Source organism: Dicentrarchus labrax, unplaced genomic scaffold (assembly GCF_905237075.1).
Source record: "Dicentrarchus labrax unplaced genomic scaffold, dlabrax2021, whole genome shotgun sequence".
Lineage (NCBI taxonomy): Eukaryota > Metazoa > Chordata > Actinopteri > Moronidae > Dicentrarchus > Dicentrarchus labrax.
In genome coordinates, this window is record NW_026136704.1 from 33878571 (window position 1) to 33902265 (window position 23695).

The 23695-nt window shown below is 42.7% G+C and overlaps 1 protein-coding gene across 2 annotated transcripts in view; it reads left to right on the forward strand.

Moving 5' to 3' along the window:
- Nucleotides 1–23451, forward strand: part of LOC127362931 (sodium bicarbonate cotransporter 3) — a 33134-nt gene extending 9683 nt beyond the window's left edge. Inside the window, exons 7-25 of one of the 2 annotated variants that reach the window (XM_051399290.1) lie at nucleotides 5556–5674; nucleotides 6811–6968; nucleotides 7354–7441; nucleotides 7772–7918; nucleotides 8254–8357; nucleotides 8532–8706; nucleotides 9226–9359; nucleotides 17939–18184; nucleotides 18465–18570; nucleotides 18852–19013; nucleotides 19656–19769; nucleotides 20140–20301; nucleotides 20389–20640; nucleotides 21073–21141; nucleotides 21230–21403; nucleotides 21842–21973; nucleotides 22061–22152; nucleotides 22229–22330; nucleotides 22695–23451. In XM_051399290.1, coding sequence (XP_051255250.1) covers nucleotides 5556–5674; nucleotides 6811–6968; nucleotides 7354–7441; nucleotides 7772–7918; nucleotides 8254–8357; nucleotides 8532–8706; nucleotides 9226–9359; nucleotides 17939–18184; nucleotides 18465–18570; nucleotides 18852–19013; nucleotides 19656–19769; nucleotides 20140–20301; nucleotides 20389–20640; nucleotides 21073–21141; nucleotides 21230–21403; nucleotides 21842–21973; nucleotides 22061–22152; nucleotides 22229–22330; nucleotides 22695–22806 — 2648 coding nt within the window. In that variant the 3' untranslated portion in view covers nucleotides 22807–23451. The remainder of the gene's footprint in view (nucleotides 1–5555; nucleotides 5675–6810; nucleotides 6969–7353; nucleotides 7442–7771; nucleotides 7919–8253; nucleotides 8358–8531; nucleotides 8707–9225; nucleotides 9360–17938; nucleotides 18185–18464; nucleotides 18571–18851; nucleotides 19014–19655; nucleotides 19770–20139; nucleotides 20302–20388; nucleotides 20641–21072; nucleotides 21142–21229; nucleotides 21404–21841; nucleotides 21974–22060; nucleotides 22153–22228; nucleotides 22331–22694) is intronic. The other variant, XM_051399291.1, reaches the window with a different exon arrangement.
- Nucleotides 23452–23695: the final 244 nt, after the last annotated feature.

Consider the following 23695-nt stretch of genomic DNA (forward strand, 5'->3'; position numbering starts at 1 on the left):
CTTCATCACGATGTTGACGACATCAACAAGATGACAAACAACTTTTAAAATGCTTGTTTTCTGAATGGAGTTTGGTTGATCACAGCTGGAATCGAGTAACAGACACATATTTAACTTCCTTTTATTTTATTGAACAGCCTCCTTTTCTATCTGGTCTGTGTATAAATATGAAATAGTATCATAGAGTTCTGGCTGGATAAACACAAACAGTTCAAACCTATAATTCTCAGGTCACAATATTTACTTATCTCTGTAACTCTAATAATTTCTGAGGGTATGTTAACTGCGATTCTGACAGATTTTCTTTCGTATTTTAATGTTTTCGTGTCGACTTGAGTTCTGCTGTTTTTGTTCTCAAAAACTCCTTCAAGTGTTTTTGGTGTCAGAGTTCACCTGTCCTGATTGGTCGAGGTAATAGAGTGACAAGACGACGGGGTCTCTGATTGGTGCATGGCATTGTGTTGGCATGATAACGCTGTTGACTTCCAGGACTTTAGTCGACTGACGTGTGATAGAGGTTTTGGATTTCAGTTTGGAACTTCTTTCACGTTTTATTGTCCGTAGAGTCGTCTGATTGCAGCCGCTCTTATGAAGAACTCCCACTGTTTAATACCTGATATAGGACACATACTCCGATATATTAATGAGATATTCAACAAACAGCCCGACACCGCCCCTCTGGACTCATACTCACCTCCCATTGGCTGTTCAACTCACTACTTCAGGCTGCGTCTGTCAGTGCACATCATTGGTCAAACATTATAAACAAAAACAAACAAATTATATTTACCGTTTGTCAACTGTACACAGTGTTACTGACTTTGAATCTTGCTAGAAAAACATTAGCTCTCTGGCTTGTAGCATAAATATCTACAGTATGTTCGTCCTATTAACTAGAGTAGTGAACAATGTTTCCATTGTTGCAAATTAATTCATCATAGTGGACACCTCGTCGAGCATTAGCACTTAGGACACGTTCAACAGTTATCTTGTGTCGGCTTTGTTTTCTAGCACACGACCCAGCTAGCTTAGCTAGCTAAGCTCTCACTTTAAGATCCAGTTGGTACAAATGTTAATATAACTCTATGCAGTTAGTTTCCTCCTGTTGTTTTATATCAAAGTCACTTAATGGTCAAATTGTTGGAAGAATTTGACATAAAGTGAGTTCAATAGTTCCACCTGCATGCATTGATTTAAAGACACAGAACAAAACAACGATACAGAAGTCAGTAAAGTTTCTGGGAATAGAAAAGGCGGTCTGTGTTCCTGTTCTACATAAACCAGCCATCTACGTGGGCGTTCCCATCATGCCCCACTGCGTCTGCAATCAGACTCTTCTGGCTGCATGAGCGTGTTTCAGGCAAACGTTGTGTTCTGAGTGATTCTCACCTGTACGCTGCTGATGAGCTGTTTACTCATGTGACATGAATTGTTAATCAATAACGGTGTTTAATATTTACTGGGAAGCCTGTTTGTCGTCCTCAGCAGTAGTCTGATCTGTTTCCTACCGGTCAGCACTCACCTGAACCGACCGGCTGAGTCAGCGAGCTAATAACCAGCTAATACCACGAGTTGGCGTTTTAATATCCAGACTCATAAATCCTGTTTGTGAGCGATAGAGGAATGTTTTAATTCTGCTGATTTAACCTGAAGCTCAGTCGTGTGTGTGTGTGTGTGTGTGTGTGTGTGTGTGTGTGTGTGTGTGTGTGTGTGTGTGTGTGTGTGTGTGTGTGTGTGTGTGTGTGTGTGTGTGTGTGTGTGTGTGTGTGTGTGTGTGTGTGTGTGTGTGTGTGTGTGTGTGTGTGTGTGTGTGTGTGTGTGTGTGTCCTTATTAGTCTTTCTGACACTAACACTGGTGTCTCTTCTCACTGTGTGAGAAGTCTCCTGGAGCCTCTGTTAATCACCTTGTTACTGTATTCCCTGCTGTCCAAGTAAACCCTTAATTCACCACAGTTAGATCTCTCTCTTACTCAAAGGCAGACCATTACATTAGCAAATAAAATAACAGAAACCAAAACAAAACCACAGCCGAAACATTCGTCCTGTCGCCCAACCCTCTTACATCCGTACTTTATACGTATATTATAAAAAGATGGAGCCAGTTGACATTAAAATGCCGTAACCAGATATAGAGAAGGATCTGTTGGATTTTATTTATGAATTAAAAACACAAGGACACAACAGTAAAATCATAAACCAGTCATAAAACTATTAAAGAAAAGAATAATTTGATCAGATTTAACTATTCAAACACACAGAATAAGAACATTGTTATGTTGATGCATTGAACACACCTTGTAAAAATACAAACTCAGGTATATCCATGATGTTATAAATCAACCAGGAGTGTTTTTATATGATCAATAAAATGATCAATATCTGACTCATCAGATGTTCGTCTGTTGTCTTCAGCATCTTTCACTTCACTGAAGTTTCTGTCCTTTCACTCTTTCTCTTCCTCCTCTTCCTCCTCTTCCTCCTCTTCAGGGGAGGGTCTGTCCTCCTCTCGTCTCTCCTCCCTCCGTCGCTCCTCCGCCGCCTCCTGTGACGCCTCCACCCCTCCCCCGTCCCCTCGTTTCTCCGACCTGTTTGGACGCCTCCTCCCCAGCCCCGGCTCCTCGGCTCAGACCACTCCTACCCTGTTCCGTCATGACCTCCTCTCCGAGCCCTGCCCACCCAGCCCTACCCCCTCCCTCCCAGCCTCCTTCGTCGAAGCTCCCCCATCAGACCGCGCATCCTCTGCCACCCCACGCCGCCTCTCTGCTCCAGAGGGGCTGTGGGGAGGAGTAGGGATCCCCCAGGTGGTGGTTTACCCCCCGGAAGAGGAAGTGTTCGGGATGAACGACGAACAGGACCAGGATCCTCACAGCCAATCAGGCAAATATCTGCCAGCACGACTCAGCACGGTGTGGCTTCATACTCTACACTAATCTGTTAACTTCATACTGTAAAACACAGCCTGCAACGTCAGTATTATTAACCTCGACCTTATTCTCCTGTGTGTTTGTGTCAAAGTTACTAATGTGGACAAGACCTGTTGAATTTGGTCCAGTATTGGTGGAGCCTGCAGCCACAAAACGGGTTGTCACACACTTATTAGAACAATCTAAGCCGTTTACAGTGTGTGGTGGTTCTCTTTCAATACTGGACCACATTCAAAACTAGTCTCCATTAGTGCCTTTAACACAAAAACATGCAAAAATCAGGTTTTAAAATACAGAAGTCCCTCTTTAGGGTGGAGCTGCTCAGTGTCAGACTGGTTGTACTGGGCAGCTCGCCGCTGTGAAAGTGTGAAACTGTGTGAGAGTGAGCACTTCCTGCAATAGTGACTGTTTGAATAAAGCCGCTGTGGACAAACGTCTTTAACAAGAGCCTGTAATTGTCTGTCTCTGCTACTGCTAATGATGTCTTTACTAACTGACTACAGAGACAGCTTCCTCCAATGTGTTGGACCCCAGTCCGGTAATTATTAATAGACATATTATATATATATATATATATATATATAATTAGACCAGTGGTTCCCAACCACGAGCACTCTAGGGGTCCCCAAAGCTTCAGAGGTCGCGAAGGCTTTGTTGTTTTAGGGCGTGTAAGAAAACTTACGTCTGTATAAAATATATAATACAGACTGAGAATTGTAACAGGAAATAATCTGCTCAGAATTCATCCAAACCACTCGTTTTACACAAATGATCTAAGGACAGAGACAGAAGCTCATCGTCAATGTCTTCCCAAATCTCTGCAAGAGAAGACGTGAAGAATAAAAACCCTGCGGGGAACTCATCGCTCTGGGACTACCTTATCAAACACTGTAGTGGATCATGAGACCGGCGTTACGTTAGTTCCAGCTGACCGTTTACCATCAGTGCATCAGTGATCTGAGTCACCGTTATTGAGTTACTGCTGTTAAAGTCCAAACACACAGGAAGCAGTCAGAGAGTGTGACGGCTAATGATGCACAGCAATGTGCTAAAGAAGATTAACCCAGAGAGAATAGGAGGTAATGGACAATGTAAAGAGTCCATTAGATACAGAAACAACAAATAGAGTCAATGAATTGGCAAGAAAACATCTTTTATTGAGCAGATTAACATCAAGTATCCAGATAAAAAGAGTTTCAGTCGAAAATATCCAACGTGTGATTCTGTCAGATTGAATCATTTCTACATTTAAAGACTGAAGCTGATACACTGAGTGACATTTAACATCAGGTTGGATATCCAGACTGTTGGACTGTAACGGGACACGTATGTGTATGTGTCTGTCTGTCTGTCTGTCTGTCTGTCTGTCTGTCTGTCTGGTCGTGTTTTCTCAGGTTAAAGTGTTCAGCGGTCATGTGGTTTAAATCAGCAGCTTCAGCTCAGACTCAACTGGAATAATTATCAGGAAAGATCCTAATGAAACTCCACCAGAGCAGATTATTAAAAACAACCAGCCGAACGTCTGTGCAGCAGCTGTGTGTCGACCCATGCCGATATAGAATATATATAAAATATATATATATATATATGTGTGTTTATAGTTCTGTTCTACAGAAAATGTGTCTTATGTTTACAGCAGGATGCAGTAAGATTTCTTTATTCAACCTTTATTTAACCAGGAAGTCCCGTGATATTGCACACCAGTTACAAAATAAATAGAAATAAATACATAACCGACAAGGACTCAATCCAGCTCAAATAAGGCGGTTACATAGAGTTTTAACATTTATTTCAATGGGACTAGATCATTAAGATGTTCCCTCAGATTCTGCCTGTGGGGTCAGATTTAAAGACCTGCAGCAGCTGTGTTCAAACAAAGTCAGCGTCAATTATTACAAAGTTATGATTTATGCATTATTATGCATGCAGCTGCTGCGACCCACTGCTGGGCCAGATGTTTAAACCGAGATATATATATATATATATATATATATATATATATATATATAATATAAGGATGGATGTCTCCGCTTCCTCTTACTGTACAAAGATGAAGCCAGAATATCTCAGAGTCAGCGGCTGCCATCTTTCTCCACTCCAGTCTGCGTGGGCCGTTTCCCACACACAGAACGGTATTTATAACAGAAGAATGTGCGTACGTCTTGTATACTTCAGACCAGGTGTACACACAGTTTACAAGTGAGGTGGAAATAAAATGGAGAGACGTAACCTCATAGTAAAACAGGCTAATTTCACTGGCCTTATATGTTGTTTTGCAGTCTACACAGCGTCCTGTTAGATGTTCCTATTGTGGAATTCTCAAAGCAATCTTTTTATGGTGGGGTGTGTGGCTGCTGCATTTTGGATGTTTTCCCAGTCTGTCTAGTAATATGTTCCACAGCGACTGAAGACCCTCACAAGAGCAGCAGAGTCGAAACCCTGATTGGAAAACATCAAAACAATTATTAGGGCCGAGAAGGAATGCGGGTGGTCTTCTCACGCTTGGTGTTGGACCTGGAGACGCCTTCAGAAACATCAAACCATCAAACCAAATCAGATTGTTCCGCTTAAAATCTAATCATATACTTTCCTTTTCAATGTATGAATTGATGACATCTTCCTTCTCTGCAGGTCTTCTGGCATCCCCTCATTCAGCTCCAGGAAACCTCGACAACAGCAAGACCGGCGAGAGTCGCATCAACGGCGGCAACGGAGGCAGCCGGGAAAACAGCACCGTGGACTTCAGTAAGGTAAAGACCGCTCCCTCTCCTCCCGCTGCTTTCACAGAAGTGTTTAAAGATTCAGGAAACTCTGAGTAACACATCCACGAGTCTGTACAAACACACAACTTCATTGAGAGAATAATGTGTGGTTTTCCCTCTGACGTCCTCCGGCTGCTCTGCCTCAACTCTGCTAACTGCTAATGTAGCTGCCGTTAGTGTTAGCAACTGAACGGGGCTCAGCAGCCTCCCAGTGAACTCAACCTCAGAGACAGACAGGACAGTTTGACGACAGCGGTACCGAGGTGATTCATGGACTTGTTGCTAAAAGAAGCTAACTGTCGCTAACAGTAATGTTAGACTTTGAGTTTTGTAAGTCACTCTGAACCCGAAGGAGCCAATCAGAAGCTGTATTTGTGTTCTGGAGGATGACCCGTGTGTTTCTCAGCAGGACTGCGACTGCGTTTGTTTGCCGCCGCCGGCCGGCAGAAAGCCCGCTGTAAGTCTGTTCGCCGTCAGTCAGCGGCTGTCGACCAATCAGCGACCTGTGTCTGTGGCTCATCGTGGTGATGCACTGTGTACCTGTGTGTCGCTGTTTGTGTTGTTCAGTGAAAGTCGGTGTGACTCTGACTGGAGCGTCGGCTGTGTTCTCGTATTTGTTGGCTGTTTGTCCTGATTTCCACCCTGCAATGTTTTTCTTTTCTATATTTAGTTAAATTTCTTTTTGGCTGCTCTCGCCTGTGGAACAACTTCTGATATCTACGACTCTGTGACTACAGGACAAATGTTTGTGATGCAGAAAAAGGTCATTTCCACAATACTCGTGAATCATATCGCAATATCTGTCAAAATAATTGCAATATGATGTTTTTACTATATCGTGCAGCCCTAATAAACACATGAACATCAGTGATAAAGTCTGTTTGAGATCAGATCAGACGAAACTCACACCGAGACTCAACCTGCTGCTGTTACCTGAAACCGACCGCTCACCTGAACTGTGTGACAGCAACACGTTCAGTGTTAACAGACCAGGAGGAGAAACAAACCCACAACTACCACACTGACAGTCCGCTAGCGCCCCCTACAGGCTGCAGGCTCCATGGCAGCTACAGTGTGGTTGATTGTGTGTGTGTGTGTGTGTGTGTGTGTGTGTGTGTGTGCAGGTGGATATGAACTTCATGAAGAAGATCCCTCCTGGTGCAGAGGCCTCCAACGTCCTGGTGGGTGAAGTCGACTTCCTGGAGCGGCCCATCATCGCCTTCGTCCGACTGTCCCCCGCCTTGCTGCTGACCGGCCTCACAGAGGTCCCGGTGCCCACCAGGTGACACACACACACACACACAATGTAGCAGCTGTGTATGTTTACATGAGCTCTAGTGTTCAGGGTTTTATCACACTTCTGTACAGTTTTCAGGTTTTTTCTGCTTTATATTATATTTAGGATATATACTATACTAAGGATTTGAATGCAGGACTTTTACTTGTGTGACATATTTTCACAGTGTGGTATTAGTACTTTTACTCTGTCACCTACTACTGCCCCCATGTGGCTATAAACAACAGTGTTTTAAGAGAAATTATATTATGTGACCATTAACAGGAAAAGTTTTTTTAAACTATTATTTGCTCATTTTGGTGACTCTCTTTAATCCACAGTAACTTGTAGTTTGAAAGGATTTGTTGATGACTGTCTTTTGTCTGTGCAGGTTTCTCTTCCTGCTGCTCGGCCCCTTTGGAAAAGGTCCACAGTACCATGAGATCGGACGCTCCATGGCCACTCTGATGACGGACGAGGTGAGACGAATCAGTTACACCACGACACTTTCAAGGCCGTTAAAAAAAACGGCTGGGAAAAGGTTTAATATGATGAGTTCTTTGATTTTATTCACTGTTTCATGGGGTCAGGAAGGAAATCTTCACCATTTGTTCTGCAGAGATGTTGCGCCCCCTGGTGGAGGAGAATGTGATTGAATGAATGTGGTTAACAGAAACTGTTCAGAAGTGGTTAAAAGTAAAATCGTTTACATACACAGCAGTGTGTCTGTGCAGGTTTACAGGTGAGATACAGCTTGTTTATGTTTAACCCACATTAGTCTTCTGACTGACTTCATCTCTCTGCGGAAGATTTTCCACGATGTCGCCTACAAGGCGAAGGACAGGAACGACCTGCTGTCGGGGATCGATGAGTTCCTGGATCAGGTCACTGTGCTTCCTCCAGGTGAATGGGACCCGAGCATCCGCATCGAACCCCCGAAGAGCGTCCCGTCTCAGGTGAGACCACCACTCCTGAAACATATGTTTGTGAACAGATTTGAGGAGATAAATAGTCAAAGCATCCCCTGCTTTATGGTCTGTTTTACTCTCAATGGGACCATCAGTTACTAAATGAACATCATGCTGTATGGAAGAAGACTGAAACTAGAGACTGAGATCAGAAACTCATCAGGAAACTGTTTACTGAACTCATAACTTCCCCATAAGACTCAATACTATCAGAGTGGAGCTGCCCCCTGCTGGCTGTGAGAGAGAATGCAGGTTTAAGTAATTTCACTGTTATATACTATCAGTGGTTCAGCTCTGTGTCCTCGTCCTCTGTCTCTCTGCAGGAGAAGAGGAAGATGCCGTCCGTCCCTAATGGCTCCGCCCACAGTGCTGACTTCGCCAAGGAGGCAGAGCATCAGTCAGGACCAGAGCTGCAGAGGACAGGGAGGTCAGTCTGAGCCCAGTTTCACTTTACAGGACTGAGATTACATTAAAGGGTTTATCTTTTAAGTTGATAATCAATAAAAACTCATCCTGTGGTTGAAAGTCTCCAGTGTGAGGATTTTTTATCATCAGGATCATTAGGCCCTACTGCATGTCAGTAATCCGTTCTCTCCGTCAGGATCTTTGGCGGTTTGGTGAACGACATTCGGAGGAAAGCTCCCTTCCTGTGGAGTGACATCAGAGACGCCCTCAGCCTGCAGTGTTTGGCGTCCGTCCTCTTCCTCTACTGCGCCTGCATGTCGCCCGTCATCACGTTCGGAGGTCTGCTGGGAGAAGCCACCAAAGGAAACATAGTAAGAACCAGACTGACGGGATGTAACGCTGATGGACTCCACAGCGTTTCAGTGGGAAGAGCTGAACCGACACGTCCAGAATTATATATTTATATATATTGTTCCCATATTTAACAATGTGTGACAACAACAAAAAATACAAAAACTCTTATTGTTTGTATTTTTATATCAGAATCCAATCATTGTGTCTTCCTTTAAAACAAAATGTGACGCGTGCTTACGTCAGCATGAACTTACTGATTTCAACCAATAATATCACGACATTCAATCAATCTTCAACTTTTAGTGACACAGAGCAAATAATTATTAGTTAGCTACACTTAGCCCCGGGGTACCAGGAGCCAAACCCGAACAAAATCCTCCTCAGTCCTTTAGTCCCTGTAGTCAAACTGTCCTCCGACAGCATCAGATGCTCCAGATGGTCTGGACATGCTGTTCACTGGGTTCTTCTGTGTTCATATCTCTCTCTCTCTCTCTCTCTCTCTCTCTCTCTCTCTCTCTCTCTCTCTCTCTTGGTAGAGCGCCATAGAGTCTCTGTTTGGAGCGTCTCTGACGGGCGTGGCCTACTCTCTGTTTGCTGGTCAGCCTCTCACCATCCTGGGCAGCACCGGGCCAGTTCTGGTCTTTGAGAAGATCCTCTTCAAGTTCTGCAGGTGAGTCAGACTCTGCCTCCTGTTGTTTGATAAATCTGCACATGGCAGCTATCATTACCCATAATTCCCTTGTGGGGGGACCATGCAGCGCTCTCTGGCTGCCGTTAAGATGAAGCTTTCTGATTGTTTTACTGCTGATACTTAAAGTACCGTAATGTTTTCAATAAGAGTCCCAAATGGAAGCAGGAACTCCAATAGAGGCCTGGTCTGGATTCTGAAACTGAGTTTTAAGCCGTTTAGATCTCCTCCACATAAAATCCATATAAATGTTTAACATTCTTTCAGTATGGATGCTGCACATCGTTGGATCAGTCAGATGCTCCACAGTTCAAATCCTTCATTTTACTGAAACTATGAACATTAAGGTGTGACGTTCATTCATTCAGACTCACCGGTAACACGGTGAACAAGAGAGACGAGATCATAAAGTCCGTAATGTCTTATTTATATTCCTTTAGTCCGTCAGGGTCCACCCATCAGAACAATCAAAGAGTTTCATTAAATTCATCAGAGTTGTGAATATTATCATGTGAAGTCTGTTGCTTGCTGTAGAGTATGACCTGAAATTCAAGCTGTTAGTCGTCGAATTTCCATCTGTGCTAAAGGAATTAAAGGCCTGTCCCCAATAAAGGCTCCCGGGCTGTTATTAGAAGTTTTACGGTACATAAAGCTGATAATACTTGTGTACTTTTACTTAAAGGGAGTAAAATCAGATAGTTTTGGTGTGAGTTGCTGAGTTATTGGCCGTAGAGATGTCTTCCTCTCCAGTATAATGGAACCACTCAGCTTAAAGCACCAAAAATATAAATTTGAAAAACTCAACAGCATCGTCTTTTTCCAGAAATCATGACCCGAGTTCCACAGACAATCCACAGACCTTGTTGTGAGCAGTTTAACGCAGGAACTATTTTCTTTTCAACACGTAGTCATTTTGCTGGAGTGTTTTTAGATTGTTGTGTTGGAACTTTTATTACTTTTATTAAATGACCTGAATACTTCTCCTGATGATGTGTGAAACCGCAGTCATTCAGTCAGTGTTGGTCATGAAGTGTGGCTCCCCCTGCAGGCGGCTCAGAGCCTCTGTGACGTCATTAATGACCCAGAAAAAGAGACATTAAAAAATGTAGTTAAGTAAGAGCTCAAACCGACCAATGAGGCTTTGTTATTCGTCACGGAGCCAGAGTGGTCTGACATTATCGTGTTTTCTGGGTTTTTGGATCAGCTGTGTAATTGGCTTTAGAGGGATTGTTGTCCATTTGTTTTTACAAGCTCTCAGAGTGGTGGATGAGTTTTCTATTGTTTTATTTTTTTGTCTGAGGATTAAAAAAGGTTTTTATGATGAATAAATTGTTTTGTAACACTTATATAAAACCCTTATTTTTTAACCTGCTCTGTCTCTCATCAGGTTATATCATACTCCTCTATCTTCTATCCTTTAAAACTCAAATATTTCCTGGAAAATACGTCTGAGACATCGTTGGCACCTGCAGTGATTATAATATACCACATAAAAATATAGTTAACGATGATGTTATAATTGTTTAATTGGGAGTCAAACAATTAATTCACTGGAAATGAATCTGCGAGTCATTTTAAGTCAGAAAGAGCAAAGATGAGCAGATTCTCTTTGTATTCTCTGATAGTAAACAGAATATTTGGGATTTTGGAAATTGTAATGTAACATTTTTAATCCATTTATTAAGGAACTTATAGGAAGAATAAGAATGGAAAAACTAATGAACTGTAGCCTTGATCTTATTTGCTGAACATTTTAAAAGTCTTGTCAAACACTAAACTCAACAAGGTCGAGGGTAAAAAAAAAATTCAGACAGAAAGCAGTGAAACAAAAAAAGTATTTTTGCTTCATCTGGAGATTTTTTTTACCATCCACTGTTTAGATCTTGGTGCTTTTTAACTCTAGTTTTCAGGGTTAGAGTTACAATGTGAGCTTTGTGGGGGTCTCCTCAATAAGCAATGTTTTAGTAGTTTTAGTCATTGCAGTGGCATCTATCACCACTAGATGCCACTAAATCCTGCACACTGGTTCTTTTAAGTAAAAGGATCGGAACACTTCCAAACCTTCCAAAGAGACCAAATCTGCCCGGCTGAATCTCTGGGACTAAAATGATGCAGAAAACACGTAGAATGTCATTTTATTTAAAGGAGTAGTCATAAAAAAAGCATTCTTTCAGTCTTTTGTTGACTGGTGGTGAAAACGCGTCATGTTGGTGCTCACATGGGGAACAGCAGGAAGCCACTGAAGGTGCTGTGGTGGTTGCTGTTGTCCCAGATCTGAGTGTTGTGCCACAGCTGCAGGGAGAGCCTGTCGCCCTGCTCCAGCTGCAGGGCGGCACCGTTGGACGCCGTGTCGCTGCCCTCGCCGGACGGCTGCTCGTGGGCGATCAGCTGGATCTGAAGGTCGTTCTTGTAAAGAACGGCGCTCATGGGGAAGTTGGTGGGGCTGTTGGCGGTGAAACGGATGTAGTAGACTCCACGAATCGGTGCTGTGAACACACCTGGAGGAGGAAGGGGTAGAAAACAGTGTGTAGACTGGAAGGGACACAAGGTAGTTCTAGCCTTATTATTCACGTATTATATAAACAAGCTTTGTATTGGAGCACTTTCACAGTGTGGTTTAAAGACCTGAATACTTCCACCCCTGGTTGCAGTCGTATGTTGGAGAGTGCGTGCCAGTTTGTCACTGACCTGTCTCTGAGTTGTACGCCTGTCCGATGTTGGTCAGGACGTCTTTGTAGATGAGCGTTTTGCTTCCTGACGTCGTCTTCTGAAGGCCGTCGCCTCCGAGAGAAACTGCAAACGCCACCTTTGGTACGTCTGAAGGTGAAAACCAATGAAAACAAGGTCAGAACAAATACTTACATACTTACTCATTTATAGAAGTGTTCTTAGATTCATACTTCCAAGGAGCCCATTAATAACTGATTTATAACTCTAATTAACTTAAAATTGACCTTAGCGATTCCCCATTATATAATGCTAGAACAGATGAAGCTTTACTCAGGAATAGCAATGGACCAAAATGTACACAGATGATAGACAGTGTGAATAATTAATTAAGAGAACACAATTAAAACCTAACATTTTTATATAATAATACAATAAACTGAGCTTTATAGTGAAAGCTGTTTTATTAGACATAATTGATGGCTCTATATTGCAGGAAATTACACTTTCAGATGTTAATTAAATGAAAATGTTCCTGCCGTAATCACTTTTAACTAGAACTAGGTACACATGATTCCTATTTCCAGCAGGAAAATCAGCGCAGACTTTGTACAGAGATCCGATCATTTCCACATCAGAGGAGAGAAATTTTTGTCTGTGCGTTGGGTCCCTTAATGTCTTTCCAGGATTTGATTGAATTAGGACGGGGTTCATTGGGTCTATTAAACTACACATGAAAAAGAGTAAAAGACTTGTATTTGTCATTATTGTAAGAAGTGGTAATATCCACAAGAGGGCGCTCATCAGCCACAGTTAAACCCCAGTTAATGGTGCCAGAAAAGAGAGAGAGCGTTTGTTTTGTGCCTCAGTGTCCCAGCTGTGTCTTTATTGTGGCAGCTGGTGGAGGAAACTGTCACCGTTAATGCTGCGGTTGTTGTTTAATAAACATTTTAAACAGAAAACGATGATATTCTGTCGAAAATATCTGAAGGAGTGACTAACCATTCATCGCCTTCAGCTCCCTCTCTGTGGCCTCGAGTCTCTCTCTGACACCTAGAAACACACAGAGACACAAACTCATCAATCCCATATATATTCATCATAGATCAATATATCAACCCATATATATTCAACATATATCAATATATCAACCCCTATATATTCATCATATATCAATATATCAACCCGTATTTATTCATCATATATCAATATATAAATAAATAAATGGTTGTAAAAGTTGTTTGTCGCATTGGTAGTAGAAGTAGTATTTGTTGGTGGTGGTGTTATTTGGTAGTGCTAATAGTATTTGGTGGTGTTGTAGTTGTAGTATTATTACAAATCAAGTTTTACCCAGATTTTCTGTCTGAAACTGCGTCAGTGAAGCCTGAAGTGTTTTCATCTCGGCTTCAATGTCGAACTCTTTGGGAGGTTCATCCACCCTGAAGCACAAAGAAACAAAGACAGACGTCCATCTTTAGGACTCAGTGTGGATCTTTACATCTTATAAATGTACTTTTATCTTTCCTTTGGATGGTCTTTTCTGTGCAGCACTTCAGTTCTCAAAGTGCTGCACAAATAAGGTGGTTGGTAGTAATGGTAGTAGTACCAATAGTAAGGGTGTTGGTGGTGGAAGTAGTCGTAGCAGTCATGTTGGTAGTATTTGTTGGTGGTAGTTGTAGTATTCGGTGGTGTCAGCATTATCAGCAGTTGGTCTGTTTATGTGATTTTTGTGACAGTTGCCAGGCAGCCAATCAGAAGCAGGTATTTTCTCTCGCGCTTACATGGGGAACAGCAGGAAGCCGCTGAAGGTGCTGTGGTGGTTGCTGTTGTCCCAGATCTGAGTGTTATGCCACAGCACCATCTTCAGCCTGTCGCCCTGCTCCAGCAGCAAGGTGGCGCCGTTGGACGCCGTGTCGCTGCCCTCGCCGGACGGCTGCTCATGGACAATCAGCTGGATCTCAAGGTCGTTCTTGTAAAGTACGGCGCTCATGGGGAAGTTGGTGGGGCTGTTGGCGGTGAAACGGATGTAGTAGACTCCACGAATCGGTGCCGTGAACACACCTGGAGGGAAAATGAAGAGTAGCTTCACCAACTGTTTATGCCCATCAGCCAACATACACATAACAGTAGTGGATGGAGACACTTCTTTGGCTAACTTTCTTGACATGACTAGTCTAGAACTTGAATACAGTATCTCACCTGTCTCAGCATTGTAAGCTCCACCCACATTGGTCATGACGTCCGTGTAAATGAGGTCGTTATTGCCGTTTGTCGTCTTCACAAGGCCGTTTCCTCCCAGAGAGGCGGCGAACGCAACTTTAGGTATTTCTGTACAGATTAACATCTTTAGTCATCTCTTAAAGCATTTTATGGCAGTTTGGAAAAACTTCACTTCAGTCATTTATTAAACTATCTGAGCTTTTCAGGTATAAATGTTTCATCAGCATCATTGTTTTCACCGAATCCAGGAAATTTGGATTTGTCTTTGGAAAAATTCTAAAATGTGCTTTGAGATGCTAACACTTGACTTTAAGTCCCCCTATTTATCATTTATAAGCAGTATATGGACAACTGTAAACTTTTTAAAGTGTTTATTAGACAATTCTAACTTTTATTATTGCTGTATTCTCATTTATAATCTCTGTTTAATTCTTCCACTTGTCAGATACCTCAATAAACAACAGACATCTTTGAAGGCTGACCCTCATTTACAGTGATGTCAAATAACAATTTAAAATTACTAAAAATATATAACAACTAAAAAAAGATATAAGAAAAACAATACATTTTTTGTTTCATGACAAGATTTTCTATGTACCATTTGAATGTGAAAATACTGAACTATTTATATTTTTATGCTGTAACTCCTTTAATGTTGGATCATTGTGCAGTGAAAATACAAAAGTTTTTGTTGTCTAGAGCCAGGGATGTTGTTGATAACAGCATAAACTTAGTTGTCTGTACATTCAGTACAAGTTTATTATTGAAAAGTGCAGTAGGTTGTCCACATATTACACAATATTATATCATCAGCATATTGATGTACATTTGAAGAACGTTTAACAAATGTGGGTTCTCCAATAACTGGACCTAAATTTGAACCTTGTGAAACAGCGTTTATCGGTAAAAACCCTGAACGACTAGTACAGTACTTCACTGACTGCTGCAGATAGAACAGATAACGTTGTAATAAATTGTAATAAATATGTAAAAGCAAGATGTGGTCGATATGTGAAATGCTTTGGAAAAGTCCACAAAGTTTTTTTTATATCTAAGGCATCGTATCTGCTTACAACTACATTATAGTGCGTTATAAACCATTTATTCAATGCTTATATACTGCTTATAATGATTGAGTTTTTCACCAGTTTGAGATTACCTTACCTTTGACTCTGTTCAGTTCCCTCTCAGCTGCATCCAGACGTTTACTCATTGCTGCAAACAATAAAATAACAGTCACATTATAAATAAACTGGAACATACTGAACTTTGTCCAGCAGTCAGTGAACCTGTGGGTGTTAAAAGGGTGTAAGAAGAAGTCGGGTTCAAGACTCCACGTTCACAAGAATTCAGCTAGAGAGTTTCAGTAGATCCCAACGGATGCAGAGCTAATTTATTTCAAGAAATAGTTAATCAATTTTTAAAAAAATTTCAATCATCAGAACAAACAATGAACAACTGTGTAAGAAAATATCTAATTATTTCATAAAAAAGTGCAATCTCAGCAAGAAAACACCCAACTGTCGAGCTTTAAATTGTGTTGCGTGCATCACTGACGGCGTGCAGAGGCTACAGACCGCCAATACGGATAACTGATGTTCAAATCTCTTGAATCCCCTTTATCAATCTGCTTTTGGATTCTGTGTCAAATTCAGTAACCAGGGCAACATGTTTTGCTTCTGTCTGATAAACATCGCTGACTGATTTCTACTCATTAGACAGCCAAAGTTGTGACATCACTTCCTGTCTAAATGCACTTCATATTTCAGGCCATCAAGGCACTGTCTCCTGCCTCAAACATATCTTTGCAAGGTGCTTTGGGAATTGATTAGATTTTATTGATACCAATGCTATCATTGATTCTGCTTATCGGTCTAATTCTTTGTTCATTCCCTATTTGATTTCTGATCAATTTTCTAGTTTTTTAACATGAGTGCAACTGTTTTATTATCTCTGAGTCTGAACAGTGTAGAGTTCTGCTGGGTTCCTTGGTGAAATGAGGTCACCCTTTGGACCATTTCTTCCTCTCTACCATGATTCCTCCTTTTTGCATGTTTGGAGCAGTGTAGACACACAAGTTTGACGTAATTGTTTTACAGTGCACAAAGAAAAACATGCCTGTATTGGTAAAAGGAATTGATAAGCTAGGATGCTATACTTGGATTTACAAAGCCAGAAAGAGGTCCTTAAAAGTGCCTGGATTCAGGAACCTTGATACACTTCCGTCCTACCTATACATCTGACGCAAACTCATTCCCGCATCCTCTGAGACTTTATCACTCTGCCTAAAGGAAATCTTTTTTAATCTTTACAGCAAAGAAATATCAGCATGAGCCTCTTCGGTCTGTTTTGTAGATCTTTTAAAGAAAGAAAGAAAGAAAGAAAGAAAGAAAGAAAGAAAGAAAGAAAGAAAGCATCCTGTTGATTCCGAGACAAATATTTCTGGTTGTAAATAAAGACAACAAAGCTACGAGTGGAGACTTACCTCGCCTCTCGACCTGCATCTCCTCCAGAGCGGCCTGCATCTTCTTCAGCTCGGCCCGGTTGTCGACCGGCTGAGTTGTGCCAAACCAGGCCAGGCTCAACAGCAGGAGGACAGGGAGACACAGAGACATGATGAGGGACAGGATGAGGAGGACAGAGAGGCTGCTGCTCTTTTATAGAGACCCTCTTTGCGGGTGATGTCCTCAGTCCAACAGTTTCTCCTGAGTCAGTGTTGACTGAGAAAACACTGATAACACTGATGAACTGTTCTACAGAGCTCAAAAGATCAAAATACATTTTTCCCTTGACAGTTTATTTACTCCAACAGGTTAGAGGTTAGAGGAGGTTAGATAATAGGCAGCGAACCGTGCTTTGGAGAGTCTTACTGGTCAGATTTATAATCTTGTTGACTGATTGACTGATGACTAATTTTACCTGTTTCAGACTGTATTTTATTCAAACAAGTTGCTGTATGACTGTTTGTATGCAGTAGAGGTGTGAATTGTCACTGATCTTTCGATTCGATTACGATTATCATGTCTTCGATTCCTCGATGCATCACAATGTTTTCTATATTACTTCATATGGTTGTTTTCATACAAAAATACAAGTAGTAAGATATAAACAATCTTTTTTATTTAACAGTCTGAACACAGCAGACAGCGCACACACACACACACACACACACACACACAGTCTGGTCTAGATGAAACGGGTTAGGCTACTGAGAATGTTATTTTTTATTTGAATGTTTATGCCGTGGCCAGAAAATTAACGAGCGACATCATTGCGTTATAATCTATTATGGTCGGCCACTGCATCGATGCAGCATCGTCCATGTCTGCATCGCGATGCATCGATTATTTGATTAATTTCAACACCTCTAGTATGCAGTCAACATTTAACATGTGAGACCTTGAGGCTTTTCTGTTAAATGAGGCTTTAGTGGAAAAACATGTTAATAGTTTTGAAGGTAAAGTATCAAAAGAACAGAAAAAGACTGAGCTCCAGTCCTTGAACACATCAACAGGGAGTTTTCTCGTTTAGAGAAGATAATGAATGGTTCCTATATTCCTGTAACATCTCATTCTCCTCCAACCCTGAACATACGGTTTTAAAACCAGTGGTATGGTCCTCCAAAATACTGATTGTGCCCTTCTCGTCTCATTGTCCCTTCCTGTCTGTCTTAGTGACTATGGTCTGTGCTACCTGTCCCTGCGGACCAGTATCGGACTCTGGACTGCCTTCCTCTGCCTGCTGCTGGTCGCCACAGATGCCAGCTCTTTAGTTTGCTACATCACCCGTTTCACAGAGGAGGCCTTCGCCGCCCTCATCTGCATCATCTTCATCTATGAGGCCCTGGAGAAGCTGGTCCACCTCGGGGAGCTCTACCCCATCAACATGGACAACCAGCTGGACAACCTCACCTTCTACACGTAAGGGAGTAACTTATTTCATGACTACATACAAGACTATTCTGTCCAATCATCGAACAAAGAATACGGAGGAGAGTAGATGCAGATTAACACACATTTAGACAAGCTGAGTGAAGATTCTGGCTACACTTGTCTTTATAATGTAATTATAAGGTTGTCATTATTGAAATGGTGATTTGGCATGAAAAGTGAAAAGAAAATGAAAGACTTTGATAAAAGTTGTAGGTAAATGAACTTTTCGTAATGTGTACGGGCCTCTTGTGTTGCTGCTCTGTTACAGGTGTCAGTGTTCTCCGCCTGCCAACGCCTCAGCTGAAGTCCTACAGATGTGGAGCACCAAAAACGTGACGTCAGAAAACATTGAGTGGGACCAGCTGACTGCAAAGGTCTGACAGTGTGTTCATATAAAAGCTTCAGTGAAAACTGATCTGAAAACACTGTTTAAAAGACGTTTCTGGTGTTCCCTGCCTTAGATATTGTTTAGTTGTTTAGTTTAGCTGCAGTCAAAAAAATTCCACACTGACTCCCCTCACTGACTGTAGCAGAAGCTCATTGAATCTGCTGAGAGCTGAACTGATGTGTCCATTCACTTCAGTACAGTCAGATTACAGCAGTATCTAGTGGACACTAGTGGAACTGCAGCTCAACACTCTCTCTCTGGTTCCAGGACTGTGTGGATTTACACGGGGAGTTCATTGGCTCGGCCTGCAGCCACGGCGGCCCCTACGTCCCCGACGTCCTCTTCTGGTCCGTCATCCTCTTCTTCACCACCTTCTTCCTCTCATCTTTCCTCAAACAGTTCAAGACCAAGAGATACTTCCCCACCAAGGTCTGTATCAGTCTCACACAGATTGCTTTTTGAATTGGGTTACATGGCTTCAGCAGGTCACTGCATTATAGATTTGCTTGCTTGTTTCTGTATTTCACCCTGAATGTCTCTAATATCAAGTTCTCATCCAGTTCAGATGATTGGTTGAGTTTTTCTAATAGTTGACCCTTCCTAAGTCCCGCCCCTTTTGCTCTGTGCTCCAATCACAGTTGAGCAAGCCTCGGTCCTGAGTCAGCTTCCTCCTTTCCTGTAATTAGATATGCTATGTGCTATGCTAATTTCTGTTGAAAAGACAACCATTGAAGATGGTTAAATGATAAATAAGACACATGTGTATAGTCACATTTTTAAGTTAGCTAATGTTAGCAAAGCATTCTACGTCAATTATAAGCTACTTAGTTAGGTGGCTAGCTAGTTAGTGTTTTGCTGCAGAGCTAAACACCCGCTGACTAACTCATCTGCATTAATTGTTAGCTAGCTACATCTGATAGATTCATGTACACTGGCTAGCTATTAGCTATCATTAAGATGTTAATATTTATATAGCTTAAATATTAAAACTCAATCAAGTGATCACATTTTATCGGATAAAGACGACATGAGCTGAGGGAGAATATTGATCAGACCGCTCTGTGTCTGCAGGTTCGATCGACCATCAGTGACTTTGCCGTCTTTCTGACCATCATGATCATGGTGTTAGTGGATTATCTGGTGGGAGTTCCTTCGCCCAAACTCAACGTACCCGACCGCTTCGAGGTAACACCTGACTCCACTGTGTTCTCTTTATAATCGGTACGCTGGTATACAGTATATATGATCTATATACTGTCCACATTACATAACACTGCGTACAGATGTAGGTCAGTTTCTTCTGTTACTGCAGGGTTAAAAAATGAAGAGCAACGACCTCAAGCTTAGAGATTAGAGTGACCTACAAACATTGCTGCCTAAAGCTGCATCATAAATACCTGAGTCATTTACTTTGAGTTTGAATAAAATTATAAATAAATGCTGTTTAGATATTTTATATTGTCAGTATTACAGAAAGCACTGAAACATTCCATCTGCTGTGTACACGAGCTTCACTGTCAGAAGTTATAAAGTCTGTTTGTGTTCATCCGTTCAGCCCACGTCGAACACTCGAGGGTGGCTGATCTCCCCCCTGGGTCCGAACCCCTGGTGGACGCTGCTGGCCGCCGCTGTCCCTGCTCTGCTCTGCACCATCCTCATCTTCATGGACCAGCAGATCACCGCCGTCATCGTCAACAGGAAGGAGAACAAACTCAAGGTGGGGACAACTGACAGGACGGTAGCAGGTGACCACAGACGGGTAGCTCGGTGATAAACTTCCCCTCTGTGTGTGTTGTGGTTGCAGAAAGGTTGTGGCTACCACCTGGATCTGCTGGTGGTGGCGGTGATGCTGGGTGTGTGCTCCATCATGGGCCTGCCGTGGTTCGTAGCGGCGACTGTGCTCTCCATCTCCCACGTCAACAGTCTGAAGCTGGAGTCAGAGTGCGCGGCGCCGGGGGAGCAGCCGAAGTTCCTGGGAATCAGGGAGCAGAGAGTCACTGGGTTCATGATCTTCATCCTGATGGGCTGCTCCGTCTTCATGACCTCCGCCCTCAAGGTGAACAGAGTCCTCGCGGAGACAGATAACACCCCGAGTGTTCATGCTTGTCTGAGGGGGCTGCTTTCTACAATTACACTTCAACTGACTTCTCCTATTAACTTTTAAAGTCCCTATGAAAAGTGTTTTATCTCATCTGTCCCCTGTCCTTCAGTATCTGTTCAACAGGAGAGGACGTCATGTTTTAGGTATTTTCAGGTATTCTTTATGGTGGATTCTTGCAGATACCTTTAGGAGCACTAGGAGGAGGCAGATTTTTACTGATTATCCGTCTCATGTACTTCTGTCAAGATCTACTGATATAGTTTCAGTCAATACGACCTTTTTTAAGTTACCTGCTGCAGCTTTCATTGATTGGATTGTTTCTACATCAGCTCTCTGTAGACGAGAGTGGAGATGTTTCTAACTTAAATTTCTCCTGCTGTCCTTCAGTTCATCCCGATGCCTGTCCTGTACGGAGTCTTCCTCTACATGGGAGTGTCCTCGCTCAGAGGCATTCAGGTCTGTCTCACTGTCTGTCTGTCTTGCTGCAGCTGTGCCAGTCTGTGGTTCACTGTCACTGACGTCTGTCCGTCTGTCCAACCCTCAGCTATTTGACCGCATCAAACTGTTCGGCATGCCGGCCAAACACCAGCCGGACCTGATCTACCTGCGCTACGTCCCCCTGTGGAAGGTCCACATCTTCACTGTGGTGCAGCTGTCCTGCCTCATCGTCCTCTGGACCATCAAGGCCTCGGCCGCCGCTGTTGTCTTCCCCATGATGGTGAGACCTACAGCGAGAGAACATTTTATTTTACTTAAAGCAGTGGTTCCCAACCCCCTTCTGTGTAGTCAGCCATGTTTCTACAGTAGGAACCAGAACGGACAAACCAAACACTGACTCTAGATCGGGCCGTTTGTGTTTTTTTCGCTGCCACCATAGTTTCTCCCTCACGCTCGGAAAGGGAGGGTGAAGCGAGTGACTACACCGCTAGATCCTGTAAAATCCTACAAACTGGACCTTTTTCTTTTAAAACGTATTAATTGTGTTCACTGTTTGGGTTCATTGTACAGTTTATCTGTTGTTCTCTACTATTATTGTTATTGTTAAATATAATATGAAATATCCATTAAATATGTTTACAATGTGTTTTCAGTTTACTTTTATTTGGGAACCAGTGCTTAAAGGCAATAACTCGCCACTTCTTGCCGTCCTGTGCAGGTGCTGGCTCTGGTGTTCATCCGGAAGCTTCTGGATTTCTGCTTCACCAAGAGAGAGCTGAGCTGGCTGGACGACCTGATACCGGAGAGCAAGAAGAAGAGGGACGACGACAAGAAGAAGAAGGAGAAGGAGGTGAGCCGTTAGACATTTAAATCTACCAAACAATGTGACTCTGCCTCAGGCTCCTCACTGACACCGCCGATGTGGATTCTTTTTCAGGAAGCTAGGCGGATGCTGGAGGAGGCCGAGGACGATCTGCCGTACAACGGAGGGAACGTCATCGACTTCCCGATCAAAACCCTGAAAGGACGGTGAGTGATGAACAGTACGATCCCTGTGTACAGACACTGCAGCAGAGAGTAACGTGTATTTCTGTGTGTCGTGCAGCATGGACCCATCAGAGGTCAACATCTCAGATGAAATGGCCAAAAGCGGCATTTGGAAATCCATGAACTCTGAAAGCAGCAAAGCTCTGAAACGCAGCAACAGGTAAACCTACTGGACACCAACCAATCCCTGACCAATCATTGCAGTTTCCCACGAGTTGTTATTCTCACTGGAACAAGTTGACTTCGATTTCTAATGAATTGTACAAAAAAGTGCCTAAGAAATGGCCTGGACGAGGTCAAGCTCCACCCATCTGATTTAACCCTGTTGGACAGTGTGAAAAGATTTTAGTTGCATTAAAGTTGGATTAGAAAGTAAAAGTTTGCACAGATTCCTACTTTAGATCTGAGTCACATGATGATGATGATAAAGTTTTACACCATTGTTGCTAGGGTGTTGAGGTGGTTGGTTATAAACAGAAGTGATTCTATTTATGCAACATTTGATTGATTAATAAACCAATAAGATGCCTCGTTGCTGGCGTTGTGTCTTCCAGCCAGGAGAAGCTGTCGAGCATCCAGATAAACGTGGAGAACGAGGACGGTCGGAGAGTTGTGGACGCTGAGACATCGCTATGATCTACCTACCGGGGGGGGCCACTGTTGGAGCACGAGGAGGGAAACGCTGCTAGCCCTCGGTCTTCTCTGAACACAGTCGAAAGGTCGTGGGAGGACCAATCAGGCTTCACCTCGCCGCGCCGTACTACTCATGCTGCGTTTCCTCGGACGAAGGTGAACGTTTTATTTTCTCATCGTTTTATGGTGAAACACGGAGACTCCACCACTGGGAGCAAATATGGCCGCCACTTTTGGAAACAGCTTCCTGAGGTTTCTTTGGTTGGTTTTTACTCGGGCGCTCCGCTGCTGCGCTGTGATTGGCTGCTGGAGCATCGAACCCAAACACGGACTTAGTGGACGCCCGATTTTCCTGATGATCTGAAAAAGTTTAATTTTATCGTTTTAAATGTCTGTTTCTGCTTTCATGAAGCAGACGAGGCCGTTCCCCCCCGACAGGTCCAACGCAGGAAGGAGTTTTTATTTAATCATCATGCTGATTTAAGTTGTATATGTGTCTGTGTGAGTGTGTGGCTGTATACCTGTGAGTGTGTGCGATCACTGTTGTGCCTCACCTCGTTGCCTGCAGTGGCTGAACGAATGATGTCACAGCCACTGTCGTCGTAGTTTCCTCTTCAAGTTTAAATAAAATCAGTCTGGTGACGACGATCGTATTTGACCCTTTAATGATCAACAAAATCTGATGTTCGGTTGTTGAGAACACATTCTAATTAATGCATTAAAAGCAACACGTTAAAGCTCCTTTGCAATCTCCGGGGGGGGTATTAAAGATATTAAATGTTTTACACAGTCAGTCACCTGTACTCACTTTATTTACCTCGTCTGTTCTCAGTGTTAGTAATTAGTTAGTAAAAGGCCTATTTGGGAACGAATATGATGACAGAGTCATCAG